The 17,423-nt window shown below is 54.5% G+C and overlaps 4 protein-coding genes across 4 annotated transcripts; 3 read left to right on the forward strand and 1 right to left on the reverse strand.

Moving 5' to 3' along the window:
* Window positions 1-89: 89 nt before the first annotated feature.
* CGCA056_v014486 (uncharacterized protein) lies at window positions 90-2,433 on the reverse strand (the record flags this gene model as incomplete). The annotated part of the gene is made up of 2 exons (XM_037329728.1): window positions 90-1,221; window positions 1,274-2,433. The coding sequence occupies 2 exons, from the start codon at window positions 2,431-2,433 to the stop codon at window positions 90-92; spliced, it is 2,292 nt and encodes a 763-aa protein (XP_037171501.1).
* Window positions 2,434-6,926: 4,493 nt separating this feature from the next.
* On the forward strand, window positions 6,927-7,493 carry CGCA056_v014487 (uncharacterized protein; the record flags this gene model as incomplete). Its single annotated transcript, XM_037329729.1, has 1 exon — window positions 6,927-7,493. The coding sequence occupies one exon, from the start codon at window positions 6,927-6,929 to the stop codon at window positions 7,491-7,493; it is 567 nt and encodes a 188-aa protein (XP_037171502.1).
* A 1,351-nt stretch (window positions 7,494-8,844) lies between these two features.
* bcsl1b-2 (putative mitochondrial chaperone BCS1-B) lies at window positions 8,845-11,000 on the forward strand (the record flags this gene model as incomplete). The annotated part of the gene is made up of 2 exons (XM_037329730.1): window positions 8,845-9,138; window positions 9,210-11,000. The coding sequence occupies 2 exons, from the start codon at window positions 8,845-8,847 to the stop codon at window positions 10,998-11,000; spliced, it is 2,085 nt and encodes a 694-aa protein (XP_037171505.1).
* A 4,653-nt stretch (window positions 11,001-15,653) lies between these two features.
* hcs1-0 (Hydroxymethylglutaryl-CoA synthase) lies at window positions 15,654-17,316 on the forward strand (the record flags this gene model as incomplete). Its single annotated transcript, XM_037329731.1, has 4 exons — window positions 15,654-15,713; window positions 15,905-16,007; window positions 16,071-17,119; window positions 17,179-17,316. The coding sequence occupies 4 exons, from the start codon at window positions 15,654-15,656 to the stop codon at window positions 17,314-17,316; spliced, it is 1,350 nt and encodes a 449-aa protein (XP_037171506.1).
* Window positions 17,317-17,423: the final 107 nt, after the last annotated feature.

The following is a 17,423-nucleotide window of genomic DNA, read 5'->3' on the forward strand; positions in this document are numbered from 1 at the left end:
ACAAGGCCTATGGGCCAATAAAAGATGGTGTAGTACATTAAGCCGTGCAATAATGTTTTGTCATGGCACATCGTGACAGACGCTGGGTGTTATGTGAACCACCAAATGCAGCCGCAATCACTCAGCTGGCTTGTCCTCGTCGGCCGATCCCGTGATATCAAAAGGCTGTCTTCGTGGATCCAACGTTTCGAATCGGCGATAGCGACTGTCTGCCTGTTCTCCATGATCATCACCTCTACGGGCTGGCCTTCTTCGTTCAAAACGGGAACCGTGTTCTCTCCGTCGTCACAAACCTCAACCTGTCGGCAAAAGGCATTCTTGGTCTCGTCGAGGGACACGCGACGCTCTTCGAACTTGATGACCTGCGGGTATGGCGGAGGCGGAGCTCGTCGTGGCTTGTCGGTAGGAACCGCGGTGGAGAAGGTGCTCGTCGCCAATCCGTGGCGCACCAAGAAAGGTGTTGAGCTGGGTGGAATTGTGGCAGCTGCTAAGGGCTTTGTCGTCGACGTTGGCTTCCGTTGATAGCTGTTATTTTGTGATGGATAGACGAAAACTTCGAGGAGAGTACCAGGCCAAGTGCAGATCCAGGGTCGATCACCGGCCTGTGCTCCCCTAACACCCTTCCTGCTAAAGTCTCCGGACCCAGGAGGAGGGCCATTCCACCGCCTTTTCGCACTTGGCCTAGCTGTGCTGACCCCGGGAAATCTGTCCTCAGGTACGACGACGGTTTTATTGTATGTCATTTGAGCAAACCAGGCGGCACCCCTACCAGGTTCAGAAGTGTCGTTGACCAGCCGCATCTTCAGCGGGTCGATAATGAGAGGCGGTTGAGTGCCCCAAGCGAACATATTGAGTTTTTCGTCGGTGTGGTCGCTGTCATTGAACGTAGTAAGTTTTAAGGTGTAATCAGATATGGGTAGTTCGTTGGCAATTCGAGAAACGCCCATGACGTAACTAGTGAAAGGGATGTTACAGGTCCAGGCCTGCGATTGTGTCGTATCGTTGAAGCATGTGCTCGGTGCCTGACTAGCGATCAACGGGGGCAGGCCAAATGTACCGATCTCCATTGAAGGCAGGTCAGGTGGAAGAGTTGCCAATGGTTTTATGTCAACCGTGGCGGTTGGGATGACGAGGGGGACGGGCTCGTCATCTTGATGACGGCCTGGCGGTTTCTTGTGTTTGGCAAAGAAAGTGCCAATGACTGCACCTAGAATAATGCCCCTGCGAAACAAAGTTAGTCGATAGGTTCACATGAAGGTCGAATCCCACTTACATCAGCACCAACCCAACTGCCAACAAGCAGATCGCCCAGTACGGGATGACGCCAAACATTCTTTTCTTGGCCCTCTTCTGCCACTTGTGATCGGTGGCCTTCTCGGCGTAAGCCTCTGCAGCAGTATTGATTTCGTGTTGGCTTGCAGTGTCTGAAGTCAAAGTCCTAGATGACATGCGCGACGGCAAACGAAGGTCTTCACGAGACTCAAACTCGGGGTTTCTTGTTGCGAGTCCGAGACCACCAGCGCCGGGAATCACTGCAGGGGGGACAGTGGCAGCCATGACCGTTACCGTGTTTTGTGGTTGTGATTGTGGTTGCGGTTGCGGTTGTGGTTGCTGGCCCGATGGTTGTGGCGAGAGCTGCTGGTGAGGTTGATCTTGGTGCTGCTGATGATGTTGCGATTGAGCCTGGGGCAGATCGCCGGGCTGTTTTCTCGCGTATGCCTGCTCTGGATACCTGGTGTATGGAGGGAGCTCTTCGGTATGCCCCAAGGGACCGATCAAGTCGGCAATTTCCTCCCCTTCGGGTCCCATACGTCGCTGATAGTTATCAGAGCGTCCGAACCCCACGGGAATATTGTCACCTTCACCGGAATCCACCGGCACCGTGTTCTGTGTGTAGAGAGTGTACGGATGGGTCGGGCCACGGGGGCCAGCGTACGACCGTTCTGACATACGGGCGGTGGATGACGTCGCCACACTGTTTGTTCGCTGGGGGTACATCTGATACGGGTGCGAGGGGCCAGAGGGGCCGTCGTAGGGACTCTCGGAGCGCATTATGGGCGAATCGGTGGAAGCGCTGGATACGCGTGAAAGTGCGGTGCCGTTCATTTGGCCGGTGGAACCATCATGACGAAGGGCGAGGGGGTCGTGAGAGCGTGGAGGTTTCGCGATACTCGAGGGTCGGGCAGAAGGTAGGGCTCGATGGGTAGCGGCAGAGTCTCGTGACACAACCGCCGAGCCAGTCGAAGGGTTTGTGATCGAGGGAATGGGTGGATGGGACGCAGAAAGATCGGCTGGGCGAAAACCGTCAGATAAGCCCATGGCGGCAGCCAGGTCGTATTCATCTTCGTCGCCGTCGACGGTGGTTGATTGCCTCGCCGACATCCTCAGGGAAGCCCTCCTCTCGTTGCCCGCTTTGTCATGAAAAGGATCCATTGTGATGTTGTGCGATGGTCAGGATTCAAATCGACGACGAGCTGCGGCGGTTAAGACGTGGTAGCACCAATTTCACAACATGGGCGTCGGCCGCTGACCCCAGAGGCCCAAGTCCAAACCCAACCTCAACCCGTGATTCCTCGATAATACCGCTCCGAACCAGTCGTCGCTGAGAAGAGGTGGACAATTCGAGGATTGAAGCGTCGGGGTGTGGGCGACTTAGATTGAAGAAAAAGGTCGTTGGTGGATGTGCAGTACGAGAAGGAGAGTAGTATGGTCTTGGGAGGAGGAAGGAAGGATAGTCAGACAGACCGGGCAGTAGCGCAGGACAGGACAGGACACAGTCGGAGAGAGAGGCGAAGACAAAGGACAGGGCGATGGGAGGGAGAGAGAGAGAGGGAGGAAGTCCGGGTGCGGGAGGGCACTACTAGACAAGGTTGGACGATTCAGGAACAGTTTGGGTTTGGGGTCCGACACGAAGCGTCCAGGCGCATGATTGGTGGGCTCAGGGGAGGGGCCCTTTTTTTCTGTGTACCGGGCGGCGGAGGCAGGATATCCAGGGGCCGTATTCAGAAGTAAGAACAGCGACAAGGAGCGAGTCCGCTGGAGACTTTTCTGCTAGAAACGACCAGGGGTGTGAGAGAGACGGCGAGAGAACCAAGGAGCGCGCTGCGTGAGGGAAGGGAAGGGGGGTGATCCATGGATGGATGCACTTGGGAAGAAGTGGAGCCGTGCCGTCTCTGGGTGCATTTGTGCAAGGAGCCCTGGACGAGGCCGAGGACTGGGGGATGACTAGGAAGCCTGAGTAGAAAGAAGTCTAGCCACCCGGAGAGAACGGGGAAAAGATACACGAGCGATGCGCCGTCAGCAGCGGGCGAAGCAAGTACCTATTGCCGAGCGATACCTGTCCCCAGCTAGGTAGGTAGGTATGAATAGAACACTCGGTACCTACTGCGTCCAGAAGGCAGGTAGTCAATGTTTCCCTGGCTCGCGTCGGGTGCAAGACCAAGACCAATAGAAGACCAAGAACAGCGGCAGACTGGCTGATCCTGGAAGGCGATGCCCGTGCCTCGTCGGTGAAGTGATGTTCATCAAGACAAAGAATCTCAAAATAACGACAGCTTGCCTACGGAACGCGCTACAGAAGACGATGCAGCGGGAGCCAGAAAGCCCCGCCGATGCTCCCTGGAAGTGCAGGCGCCGGCAACAGTGCAGCATTGGCGTCTGGGGTCCACAAACGCTAAAATAAGTGGGCCCATTTGGACGGAGAGGACGGGCGAGAAACAAGAAGGTACGAACTCTCTCTTTTTTCTTGTTCTGCTTATCTGTACCTCACACTACCTTAGATAGTGACGGTATCTGTAGTTCATAGAGCTAGCTGGTTGCCCGCGTGGATGCCGTACAAGGTGCCTTTTCTCTACGAATGGTCGCCCAAGTCAAGTACACCATCCAGATGAATCCAGATCAACATGTTGTGACATCTAGAAGAGCATAAATTAGACGGGAGATCCCCGTGTCGGCGTGAGTCGATCTACACACACAAGACATGCTATGATTGCTGAGCCTATTAATCTCCGATCTTGGGCGACTCTTGTTTCGTTCCGCTGAGAAACAGCCACAGCCCGACCAGTGCTGACAAAGGAAGGCTCCGAGGTAGCTCATGACACCCGAATCGGTGGAGGAGAGAGGGCTGCAGGGAGGGATGAAGAAGACTTGCTCGGAATGACGCTGTCACAACGGAAGGTTTCAGACGTTTGGCAAGCAGTGTGGGCTGCTTCAAGTGCTGCGTGTGTTGTGTGTCTGGCCAAAAGACGATAATGTCCAAGCAATAACGCGAATGGGAGCAGGGACGACCGCAGATCTCGGTTTTGGGTGCTGGGGCAGACCATGGCGCTAGTGCCCGTACTGGCATAGTGTCGCTTCCTTCGGCACGAGCACTGTGACAGAGCCCAGGTAGGCCCCTGCGCGCTGCTCACTGCGCAGTCGGCCAAGACCGCATCTCAGGCAAATCCTACGACTCTCCAAGAGATGGACCGAAACTCAGAAGCTGGTGGGGCCCGGAGACAGATGCGGTGCACTGTACCCGGTCACAGCACGTGAGTGCAGATGGTCCAGAAAAACAGGTGGTGACGGGACGTGGACCGGGACTGCTCACTGCAGTCCGCTTGAGAAAGTGGAAGCAGATCCGCCGAACGGCGACTCAACCTGAGGCAGCCCGGTTGCTAACACCCGACAATGCCCGCGATAAAAGATCCGCCGTCACGTACCTGGGCTACTTTAAGGTTACTGTCCCTCACTGGCTCGCTAGGAAATGAACCCTGCTTCTCAAATCGCATCGCCATGTACATAAGGTCTGCTTAGTTACCAGCAAGCAGGATTCAACCAGTCGGGTCCTCGAACGAGTTGGACTCCAGTGTATCCGTACCTACTATGTACTCCAGTCGGTGGGATCCACCGAACATCATTGGGTATCCCATACTTAGCCGTCGTTGTACTAACAAAGTGTCTGCCTGCATGCAAATGCTATGCGTGTACTGTTGAGATTCAGTAAACACACAGACACCTCTCGCGGCAAGAATCCCATCTCATCACAGGTGTGCCCCGTTACCGTCGCCAGCAGCACTACCATGTAATAGTACATCTATTTCACTTCTAACTCTTCACCTTCAGGCACGGTGTAGCGCATCTCATGCTTTAATTCGTCTCAAGCCTCCCCATTCATCACCCATCTAACTGAATGCGCGATGCCAAACGTTCGTGTTACCCCGTCTCACGTCTTGCTTGCATCCGCCTGCTAGCAAGCAGGCGGTTCAGACAGGTGAATGACCTGGTGCTGTTTTGCTCAAATCTGACCATGGCACCTCGGAGACCAACATCGCCGTGGTCTCATTCGCCCGGAAGCCAACATCGGTAAACTTGCGGTGGCTTTGCTGGGGCGGAAGTCCGAACCAAGGCTCGTCAGCGCATGTTGCTTATGGTCTTTTTCGTATGGCTGTCGGAGCTCGTACGCAGCTGTCTAGGTGCACTTTCGCAGGCAGGATGTGTGCTGCGACTGGCTGCCGTCGACGCTGGCGCAGCCCTGTTTTCGTCTAGTGATCCCCCCTTTTCGGCCAACCTACAGCTGCACGTCTAGATGCATCGCGTCTGGCTCACCGAACGCCAGTGACGAATGGTTTTTGCCGGCTACCGCTCATGCGCTCGCAGCCTCATGTTCACTCCGAATGCTCTGCTCTGTAGTCTACCGGTAGTTGAGTCTGGAGATTGGAGGCTGGAAGGTCGCAACAGCCGCAGGCTGCGATTCCGCTGCCCATATACCTTCGATACGCATTGTATACTACCTTATGTCCGTTTCCCCTGATTTTCCGAGGGCGTACAAAGCAGCACAATGGCAGTGGGTGTAATGTCATCTTGTCCTGGCCCCTCTAATATGTATATATATATGTGTGTGTGTGTGTGTGTGTGTGTGTGTGTGTGTGTGTGCGATGCCTTCAGCCTCATACTTGGACAACTAACTAGGGGTCAACACTCGTGCGACTTGGGCGTGGGTAGCCGCTTCATGAGATCTTGATCGGTGTTGCCCAGATATTCTGCCATTCCACATGGTAGGTAACTCGTGTGCACTTTAAGTTGTCTCAAAAGCTTCTGTCGAAACAGCTTTACTGGTCAAACATGTGCAGGGCTGCCGTGGAAGTAGGGCGAAATGGCTGCCTTTTCACGGGAGGGTGTTGTACCCCGCATGGGACACACACAGCAGCGTAGTCCCTCGAGTCTTGGGTATATCACTGGTTCGATCTCGAATACATCTCTCGTCGCCGTGATATGACGAGGCACAAATTACCTCGAGTCCCCTTGCTTTTGCACTTGCATCACGCACTTCAACACATGTGGGCCGTTGCCCCCGTCGGAGCCATGCACCAAGATGAGGCGAGCAGCATCGACCAGCAGTGGATTTGCTCACGGCCACGCTCGTCCCCTCTATCTGCAGTAAGAATGCAACGAGTATTTGAGAGGGCTCTTCCCGGGGTTCCGCTGCTTGTTGCTTGCTTCGTCTCTTGCTCGGTGTTCAGCAAACTCAGCCCGTCTTAGTAAGGGTTTTGCCCATACGGTGCCTCCGGTGCCTTGTCTTCTCGCGTCACTACCTGCCGGCGCACCTTCGTCCCATCCCTCTCTTGCAGAGGTTTCTCTCTGCTGCTCTTGCTCCCGCTCCCGCTCCCGTTCCCGCTCTCGCTTCTACGTGTGACTCTGCTCCTTCTCTTGCTCTTGGTCTTGCCCCCAAAAGTAAAAGTTGGTGCTGGGACGAAGATTCCCAAAGCTCGGCATATCCTGTGCAGGCAGCCATGCCCCACTCATCGGCTTCGAGCTCGTCGGGAAGCTCTCGGCCATCCTCGAGATCATCCTCGGCCTCATCCTTGCGCTCGGGGAGTTCCAAAAAGTCGAGATCTTCCCAGGTCTCCCACTCCAACATTAAGAGTGATCACTGGGCCGTATCCTTCATGAAATGGACCACCGGCGCTCCGCTCGGGAAGCCTCTATCGTTGCGAAGAACCAAGGTCCACGAGATTGACGAGACTTGGGGCTTGTACCAGGACGATGCTTCAGTCTACAGCGATTGCTCTTACACCCATTACGCGTGGGTCACCCCAAGATTCGACGACAGCATTTCCGAAATAGCGTCCAGGACAAGTAGTCGCTCGTCTGGCCGTCTTCGGAGGGAGCACCGGTCCAGAGCCCCGCCTCGCTTCGGACCGTCTCCCGCCATGCACCCGCCACCTCTCTTCCCGCAACACCCACATCCACCGGGGCCGCCGCCTCCACCCTTCATGCCGCCTCAGCACACATTTCACGACTACCATGGCTACGAAGACGACGACGACGACGACGATGTTGAGAGCGGTTACGAAGATTATGGCACAGAACCGCAATTCCACTCACATCCTCACCCTCCTTTCCCGCCAGCGTCCGCACACCCGCCAGCCCCAGGTGGCGAAGCTCCCTTCATCGTTCTGAACGGCGGCGGCGGCGGCGGCGGCGGCGGCGCTCACAAATACACGCCTTGGTGATTGAAATGTTCCAGATTGCAACATTTCGAAACTTTGCTTCGAATGAGTGAAAAATGGCTAGTTGCGTTTCAGGCGGTCTGCTCTTTTGACGGATTGTTGGGTCTCGGCGTACGAAGAGAGATACACCTATAACTTTGACCCCCCTTCACGTACCCAGAACACAGGAGGGAAGAACAGAACCTTCAAGGAGAGGTCGGGTACGGCCAAACAACTTACAATATGTAATTGCAGTAACGAGATTATGATAGTCTGTGAGCGAAGAATGTGTTCGTATAGTTGCTAATATGATGATGGATTGCTGCTTGAGACCATTGCATCCAAGCCTGGTGCCGCGTGAAGTGGCCGTACATTAACGTCGTAGGACACAGCTCGAGCCAATGGAAGAACAGGTGGATATGCGTCATTCGGAGAGCCCGCTGCACAGAACGTTGGCGCATGGCGTGGCTAAGCGCAGAGTCCTCAGCCACAACTTGGGCGCTCCATCTGGCGCACCATCTCCAGGCAACCATCGCACCGTCAACCCCAGAGTGGAGAGTATGACCTTGGACTTGAATGGACTCAGCCTCTGATAGAGTAGTTAGGAAGGAATCAGGAACCACAAAAGGACTCAGCCTCTAATGGCTTTACCGGGTGTCGGGTCTTCTCATTCGTTGGTTTCGCGAGTATTCTTTTGCCGATACGTCAGATGCCATTCATCCCACATGATGATATGCAGTCATCCTTTTCATACTTTCCTGGGTCTTGCAGTCAGACAAGGTGCAGCTCCTCTTCTTACTCCTTCGACTAATCCAAACATGGTCCATTTGTTCCACCTGCGGATAGCTAGTCTCTTCGGACACGCAGTTGTGAAGCATAACCTGGCGAAGGCACCGGCCAGCTCGCTGCGGCTGCTTAGCTTCTTCTTGCCCTCACAGAATATCTTCAAAAGATGTCTGTTGCGTCCTCTCGCTGCGGCCCACCGCCCCTAGCCCTTCCGGAGTGACTCAAGTGGATGGATCGTGCCTGGCGGCCTCATCGTCTAGGCAATGTGATTGGCCCGTAGGAACCACAGAGGCAAATGCTCGCCTTCATGGAGATGTCTCTTCATGACTGGCTGGTTCCGGTCACGAATACAGAATGTAAGGCGGGATGGCTGCCTTCTCTGCGAGATATATACCTCAAGGCAGCCTGACCATATTCACGGGTCTCTTCACTCTGTGTCACCCACCCTTTTCTCTCCAAACCCTCCCTCCGTCCCACATCACTTACAACTCTTAACTGGCCTCCAAACACACAAGCCGTTCGAAGCACCACAATCATTCATTTCCAAGAGCCGGCCCTCAAAAACAATTCCTCAAACCCCATAGACATCATGGAAACTTTCCCGCAACCCGCCTCCTGCGCGGACCCCTTGAATACATCCGAGTCCATCGCGGCTCAGGCGCCCCCTCAAATGGCACTGCTGGACTTCTTTTTCCCCGGGTTCAGCGTCTTCTCGACCGCCTTCCAAAAGTATCTAGGCATCGATCTCAACGTCTACATACCCCTGGTTATCCTCTGCGGTGGAGCAACATTCGCATGGCGCTACTTCAGCGATTACCTTTGGGAGAAGATTGATACCTATCTCATGTCCACAGTCGAGGTCCGCACCGACGATGAAATCTACGTAAGTATGGGTCAAAGATTCGGTCGTGATGGGTGACATACTTCATGACCAAGAAAGCTGAACTCGGATAGAACATTCTCATGTCTTGGGTCGCTGCCCAACGCTTTGCCAAGAACTCTCGGCGGTTCGTCGTCAACACAAACCTGAACTCGCGGTCCTGGTTCCTTTGGCGCTGGGATGATGATGACGAGGAGGACAACGATTCTGGGGAAGCGTCAAGCGAGCCGGGCCCGAAGAAGAAGCCCCTGGCTTACACACCCAGCTTTGGTAGCCATACCTTTTGGTACCGCGGTCACCTGCTACTCTTCAAGCGTAGCCAGAACCAGCAACAAGCCTCTTACCTGGTCGTGAGCGAGCGCGAAGAAATCAGTGTTTCCTGCTTTGGCCGTAACCCCTGGATTCTCAAGGAGTTGCTCCAGGAGGCTCGAACCGAGTACCTCAAGAAGGATTCTCAAAAAACAATGATCTACCGCGGTAGTACACGTGCCGGCACGACGGAGCCCTCATGGCAGCGGTGCATGGCGCGCACATCTCGACCCTTTTCCACTGTTATTCTCAATGAAAAGACGAAGCAAGAGCTCGTGGAAGATGTCGCCGATTACCTCTCACCCGCAACCCGGAAGTGGTATTCGAACCGTGGAATCCCTTGGCGGCGCGGTTACCTATTGACCGGCCCCCCTGGAACCGGCAAGTCGTCTTTGTCGCTTGCTCTGGCGGGATTCTTCAAGATGAGAATCTATATAGTCAGTCTGAACTCCATCTCTGCCAACGAGGAAAATCTTGCCACACTCTTTGCAGAGTTGCCACGCCGATGTGTAGTTCTTCTCGAGGACATTGACACTGCTGGTCTTACCCACACGAGGGAGGACTCGACGGCTGAAAACTCCGATGCCAAGGAGGGGTCTAGCGACATGGTACCTGGACAGACCACCCCGGGCAACGCCACAACGACAACGAATTCGAGCAGGCTGTCACTCTCTGGTTTGCTAAACATATTGGATGGCGTGGCAAGTCAAGAGGGCCGTGTACTGATCATGACGACAAATCACGTGGAGAAGCTCGACAAGGCTCTCATTCGACCTGGTCGCGTGGATCTTGTGGTAAGGTTCACACTTGCCGACGAGGAGATCATCGGGTCCATATTCAGAGCCATCTTTGCTCCCCTCGAAGGTGACGAGAACGAAGCCGCCCAGCAGATGCAGAGCCTCAAAGACTCCGAAGACGAGAAGGCTTTGGCCGAGCAACAGGCCATGCGTACAGCTGAGATCAAGTTCAAGGTCGACAAACTATCGAGGGATTTCGCAACAAAGATCCCTGCCCACGAGTTTAGTCCAGCTGAGATTCAGGGGTTCCTAATGAAGCACAAGCGTAGTGCCGAGAACGCGGTTGCAGGCGCTGCAGAATGGGTTGTGGAGACGCGCAAGGAGAAGAAGGAGAAGGAATTAAAAGCCGCTGAGGAGAAGCGGCAGGCCGAAGCTGAGAAGAAGGAGGAAGAGGAGAAGAAGAAGAGAGAGGATGAGGGGGAAAAGTCGGAAGAGTCGGCGGAGGAGAGGGAAGCTGACAAGGTGCGTAGGAAGCAGGAGAGCAAGGAGAAACGCAACGTTGAGAAGAAAAAGATGAGGAGCAAGCCAAACAAGGAAAATTTCCCCGACTCCTCAAGCGATTCGGAGTCCGGTTCCGGCTCCGATGTGGATGCTACTACCGAGGTTGCGGAGACGGCAGCGGCGAAGGGGGCGGCCGAGGCGGAAGAACAGGTGACAGAACCGCCGAGCCCGTTGACTGATGGAGCGAAAACCGAGGGTGGAGGTGACGAGACCACCCGAAAAAGAGACTCGGGCTACGGTACCCCAGTGGAGATTTGAGTTACATTGCTGGCACTTGAACGAGCTTATTCCGATACACGAGAGTGCATTGACCGGCGTTTGGGACGGTTCACTTGTAAATGGGGAATTCCGACAGATGACTACGTATCCATGTCACTGCGCTCGTCTTTGTAAATGCGCATCTCGAACAGCTGCTTTGCGGAAAACCGCACTAGGACACCTTCTATCAAACCCAACTTTTCGAGTTCGATGATGTCCATAACAATGCGTCTATCGCAACGTTGTTCTTGTGGCCGGCCAAAAAAGCCAGGCATAGTGAACGATGACGCTGGGCTGGGTTGGGTTCGTCAACTTAGTCCAGTGATCGGACTAACTTGGCTGCTGTAATTCTTTCTCGGGGGGTTAGAAAATCGGCTCACATAGACCAACCGGAAGAAATCCCTACGATGGGTGTCTCATTCAGATGTGTGAGCCAGTGCATATGGAAGACGAATAGCCTACTAGCTTGACCATGACGGCAGTCTGCATAGTGCCTCAGGAAACGGAATATCCACGAACAACCTCGATTTCGCAGTCTTTGCGGAGAAGGGCCAATCAAGGCACCCGAGGCAAGTCCGATTGACGGAAAGGGCACAATAAAGGAGAAAAAGAAGGTCGGGGGTGGGGGGGCAGGCGCAGCTGAATCCGAGTTGCGACCTAGGGGACTTGAAGGGCGGTTCCGATTTTAGACGATATTTTGCCTGTGCTGAGACGGCAGTGAGCGTGGGGTGAAGGGCATGTTTTTCATGCTCTCTGAAAGGGAGAAGCCGGAACCTGTGTTCGTAAAGGAGGGGTTTTGAACCATGTGCCAGGGCCAGAGGGCCGATGCGAGCGCGGAGACGTGCGGGTATGGCGATGACGGAGACGACAAGCCAAGGAGAAAAATTTTGCTGGATTTTGAGTCTGGTTACACTCGGTCGAAGAAGCTCGGATTTCGAGCAAGACACGCGGGTGAAAAGCCTGGCCAAAGAGTGACGGCAAATGCAGACCCAAAGGCGACTTCTTAGTCAAGGGCGAGCCAAAAAAAAATTAAAAAAAAAATACCTCAAGCAATGTGGTGTAGACGTTGAGGGAATATACCCAAGTATGCATCGAGACGGGGGGAGCTTTCCAGGGTGGGTGACTCGGAGCATCAATGTCGGCCACTGTGACGGAGGAGGACTCAGATATTAGAAGAGGTTAAGGAGGAGGCGGAGAGCCCACGCCTCTCGGAGGGCCGATGCGGCTTCGATATCGAAACAGATGTGGTAGTGAATAGGACGACTTGCTCAAGTCGAGGTGATGCATTCAGAAGAGGTGGGGGACAAGGGTGGCGCGGTGGCTAAGAAGGAGTAATGGCGACTCTGTTACGTACAGTCCCCGAAGCAGAAGCACCTTGGTGACATGTCGTTGCCCGACGACGACAACGACGATGACCTAAGGTAGCCAAGGCGAGGCAAGATGCAGTTGAGGTTGTCAGCTGCGCAAGGTTTGTAGTTTCGGCAAGGCGAAAGACTCAGCCACAGTCAAGGCGCATAATAAGAGTCCCGCATATGTTTGTGGATGAGTGCCTAGATTGACTGTGAAAGCTGTTCAGTCTCGTTCGAGTTCGAGGCCGAAGCCGCCACGCCCCGAGCGAAACAGAGACTCGGAGCTGCCAAGCCATGCGAGCCGCGGGCTACGGCCTTGGTGTGGGTTTCGTGCGGTCTTTTCCCCCCTTGTCTTTTTCTGTTCTTTTCACACTGGCGCCGGCGTCCGAGATGAAGAAGAAGGAGGGAGGGAGGGGAAAAGATGCGAGAACGGCTTGTCCAGTGGAGCCTCAAGTTCGCAACCCGGAACATGGATGAGCATCGCCCACAATGTACAGGCCCTGCTACGTTATCAAGTACCTTTGGACGTCCTTGGCGAGTCCGGTGCATGCGTGAGTACCGTTCGCTTCCAAGGTCAGCCGCCATGTCCTTATCCGCTTACCCGTTTTCGCGCAGGCCAAATTGCGATCCCAGGTAATCAAAGAGACAGAAGCAAACAAACTCGTTGAAGAACTGCAGATGTGTCACGTACGTACGGGTACCCAAGACCGCAGCCGGGACCGACGAGCCGGATGGGAGGGGCGCAAAATCCTGTCTGTTTGAGCTTGAAGAAGAGCGTGGGCATCGCATCGCATCGCATCTTCAGTGACTACCTAGGTAGTATGCCTACCTATACCTACCTACCTAAGGTAAAGTCCCTTAGGTAGGCAGTGTTAGTGTACCCGGGCATGATCTAACCCGCCCACTCAGGTGGGTTACTGATTGATAAGGTACCTAAGGTAGGTAAGGTAGTGTACTTCAGTGTTCACTTCTCGCAGGTCCCACTCATTGTTCCCGAAACGACCCCGCTGGGGGTGTTCCGATACCTGTGACTTTCACATCTTTACATACGCAGTAGGTCCCCTCATCAAGTCTCGAGGCGGGCAGGCGGAGCAGGGTGGCAGGGTATTCAACGTTGAGCGCCTTATGTATTTTGAGGGCTCAAACTTGGTGGTGAAGAAGGGAGGGGACGTGGATTTCCCGTCCATCTTGCCCACCCCTCCACCCACCAACAAAAGACGTGTACAGATACAGGTGCAGGTGCGTATTGCGGCACACACAAAGCAAACAGACACAAACACACATTGCTTCCAACCACTTGTACTTTTTCAACAAGAAACACCTCTCTCCGTCGTAGAAAGTTCTCTGCACCTACCGCTACCGCTGCCGCACCCGCAGCGCACCCGCACCCTGCCTGAACTTACGGCCCGCAGCAGCTCAACCTCACCACCACCTACCTAGTATCTCCTACCTTACCTACCTATGCAACACCTAACTTCATCGTTACCCTACCTTCGGGTCTGCCCTGGGCAAGGGTTGCAGGGCAAGACACGATGACAGTTGGCAAGGAATGCTCTGTATCTGTCATGATGGATGCAGTGTTGGCATGACAGACCACCGCCAGATTGGTCACAAAGGCAAGGGTAACCAGCCGAGCAGGGAGGGGGGCCTGTGATCCTCCGGGTCCGATGCACCGGCCAGTTGAGGGAGGACACAGCACGTCGTCTTTATTTTTACTTGTACTGCGTATTCTGCGAACCCGCCCTCAGCTCTGGCAGCCATGTCCCGCCATGTTGCGGCGGCATGACGGAAGATAACTTGGCAAGCAGGTGCCAGTATCGGACCAAGAACGAGCGAGGTAGAGGTCGAGGTCGAGGTCAAGGCCGAGGGATTACTTCTGACGCAGAGAAAGAGAAGGGTAGAAAAACCTCGCATGATTCGAACCGTAGCGTAACAGGCGTCCTGTGTCCGCTGCCCAACAGACATGAGAAGGCTCCGTACCTTACAATACGAATGCCGGCTCCGGACGGACAAGACCTGGAGGACATGGAAGGCTAGCTGTAGCTCAAGTTGCGCCTTCGTAGAGCTTCTCTTGGATACAACAGAGGGGGAAGGTCACGCCATTATTGAAGCGGTCCGTCGCTGGACGCTAGCTTTCGCGCCTTTGAGACTGATAGGGGATGGCTTTATTACTGGACTGGTTAGAATTGGTCTGGTAGGTATAGTTTGCCTCCATCATCCGCGCACACTCCCCTCCTCCTCACCTCGTCCGTTACACATGCACACCCGTCACTGGTGGTGCTGTTGGTCCCCTGATTTTCGTTTTTCGTTTTTAATTTTTAATTTTGTTCTTGCTTTCCTCCTTCCTTCATCAGGCCAGGCATCGGAACCTGCATCTGCCTCTGCATTGAGCAAGTCTTCCTCAAGCTTTACCCCTCCCGCTCTGCTCTGCCTCGACTGCGTAGCTGTCTATGTACCTTGTCGTTCTTTAATGCCCCGTCCCCGTCCCCGTCCCGTCCCAATCCATTCCATCCCATCCCATCCCATCCCCATCCTGGGTGTCCTATCCTGTCCTATCCTGTCCTATCCTGTCCTGTCCTGTCCGGTCCCGTCCGGTCCCGTCCCATCCTGTCCTGTCCTGTCCCATCCAAGTGTAGTGCTATCCATTGATGGATGGATACCTTACTCGACGCCCATTGCACCGCCGTGGTCTGTTGCTACGTCAGTGGGGATTAATATTAAAACACTCCCCTCTCTGCCTTTGCCTCCCGCTGTTAGTCTCCTATCATCTGCAGAGCTGTGGAAAATTAAAAAAAAAAAAAAAATCATATCCGTAAACGCCCCTCGTCTCGGTCTCGACACTTCTCTCCGTCTCGTCTCGTCTCTAGGCACACCTTTTTCCTTCTCTTCCCCCCGAAAAAAATCCTACTTGTACTCTCCGACTGCCACCTGCTACTCCTCCTCTCTACCCTCTTCATCCTCCTTCTCCGCATCCCCCTCCAAAGTTTGCGCAATTCATCCGCCCAAGCAAACAAACCCGCCTTCCCTACCAATAGGTGTGTTGGGTCTCGCTGCCCCTCCCCCTCTCTCAACCTCGACCACCCCAGCAACCACATGTTGCTGGAGTGCTGAACCCTGGCTCTCTCTTTCTGCATGTTGGGCACCTCTGCGACTGCTCTGCCGTTTTGTTGAAACGGCGGTGAAAGCCCGTCGAGTTCAAAAACAGAGAGAGCTCCTGGCTAACTCTACAACCTGACAGACCATTCCAATCCTCCGCAATCTTTCTCCTCTCTCCGTTCTTCAGCGTAATTGAATCGCTTCCAAAATGGCTTCCCGCCCTCAGAACATTGGCATCAAGGCCATTGAGATCTACTTCCCTAGCCAGGTAAGTTGCTAGACACAGAAAGCTCTCAGTCACCCCGAAAAAAAAAAAACCAGTCTCTACCCCGCCGAAATCGCATCCCACCCTGATTACCCCTCTCCTTGCTCGCCTGCGTCGCTACCCTCGAAGCCCTTTTGTGTGATTTTCCGCCTCAAGGAGCAATCGCTCGCTAATACTCTGCCCTTAACAACCAGTATGTCGAGCAATCTGAGCTTGAGACTTTCGATGGCGTCAGCGCCGGCAAGTACACTATCGGCCTTGGCCAGACCAAGATGGCTTTCTGCGACGACCGTGAGGGTACGCCGAACTATCATAGTCCTGTTTTCACACAAGTTCGGTTTTAACTCTCCCATCTTGCAGATATCTACTCTTTCGCTCTGACCGTCACCTCCAACCTCCTGAAGAAGTACAATGTCGACCCCAACTCCATCGGTCGCCTCGAGGTCGGAACTGAGACCATTCTGGACAAGTCCAAGTCGGTCAAGACCGTGCTCATGCAGCTCTTTGGCGACAACACCAACATTGAAGGTGTTGACACCGTGAACGCCTGCTACGGAGGAACGAACGCTTTTTTCAACACTGTCAATTGGATCGAGTCATCTGCCTGGGACGGTCGCGATGCTATCGTTGTCGCCGGTGACATCGCCCTTTACGCTAAGGGAAATGCCCGCCCTACGGGCGGTGCTGGTGCCGTTGCCATGCTCGTCGGTCCTAACGCCCCCGTGGTTTTGGAGCCTGGCCTGCGCGGCACCTACATGCAGCACGCCTACGACTTCTACAAGCCCGACCTGACCAGCGAGTACCCTTACGTCGACGGCCACTACTCGGTCAACTGCTATACCAAGGCCCTGGACGCTGCCTACCGCGAGTACAACAAGCGCGAGGCCAAGCTGTCCAACGGCGACGCTGCCCCCAAGGCGGGCCTGGACCGATTCGATTACCTTGCTTTCCACGCCCCCACTTGCAAGCTGGTTCAAAAGTCGTACGCTCGTCTGCTATACCACGACTACCTTGCCGATGCCGACAGCTCCGTCTTCGCTGAGGTCGCTCCCGAGTTGCGTGATATGGACTACGAGAAGTCTCTGACAGACAAGGTCGTTGAGAAGACTTTCATGGCGCTCACCAAGAAGAAGTTCCAGGAGAGAGTGAACCCCAGCATCCAGGTCGCCACCCTCTGCGGCAACATGTACTGCGGCAGCGTCTGGGGCGGTGTCGCTAGCTTGCTGTCTCATGTTGATGCCGCCACCCTCAGCGGAAAGCGCATCGGTGTCTTTAGCTACGGCTCCGGCCTCGCTGCCTCCTTCTTGTCTTTCCGCATTAATGGAGATGTGACTCCTCTCGCCAAGGTCCTTGATATCCCCGCAAGACTGGAGGCCCGCCGCAAGGTGGCTCCTGAGACCTACGATTCTGTAAGATACGATACCTCTCCAGGGTACGAAATTGGATGAGCAGCTAACATATGAACTAGATGTGCGACCTTCGCAAACAGGCTCACCTCCAGAAGGGCTACGCACCCAAAGGTGATGCTTCCACCATCGCCCCCGGTACCTACTACCTCGAGCACATTGACGAGATGTTCAAGCGATCCTACAGCGTCAAAGCATAAGCTGTATCGCAATTGCGAACAGATGCACATTTTCTTTTTCGATCTTGGACTTGCGCACGGATAGAGGCGGATGCATAGATCTTGCGACATCACTGCTGCAAAAAGCA

The sequence above is a fragment of the Colletotrichum aenigma genome, assembly GCF_013390185.1.
Source record: "Colletotrichum aenigma strain Cg56 chromosome Unknown KSG_Cg56_contig10, whole genome shotgun sequence".
Taxonomy (NCBI): domain Eukaryota; kingdom Fungi; phylum Ascomycota; class Sordariomycetes; order Glomerellales; family Glomerellaceae; genus Colletotrichum; species Colletotrichum aenigma.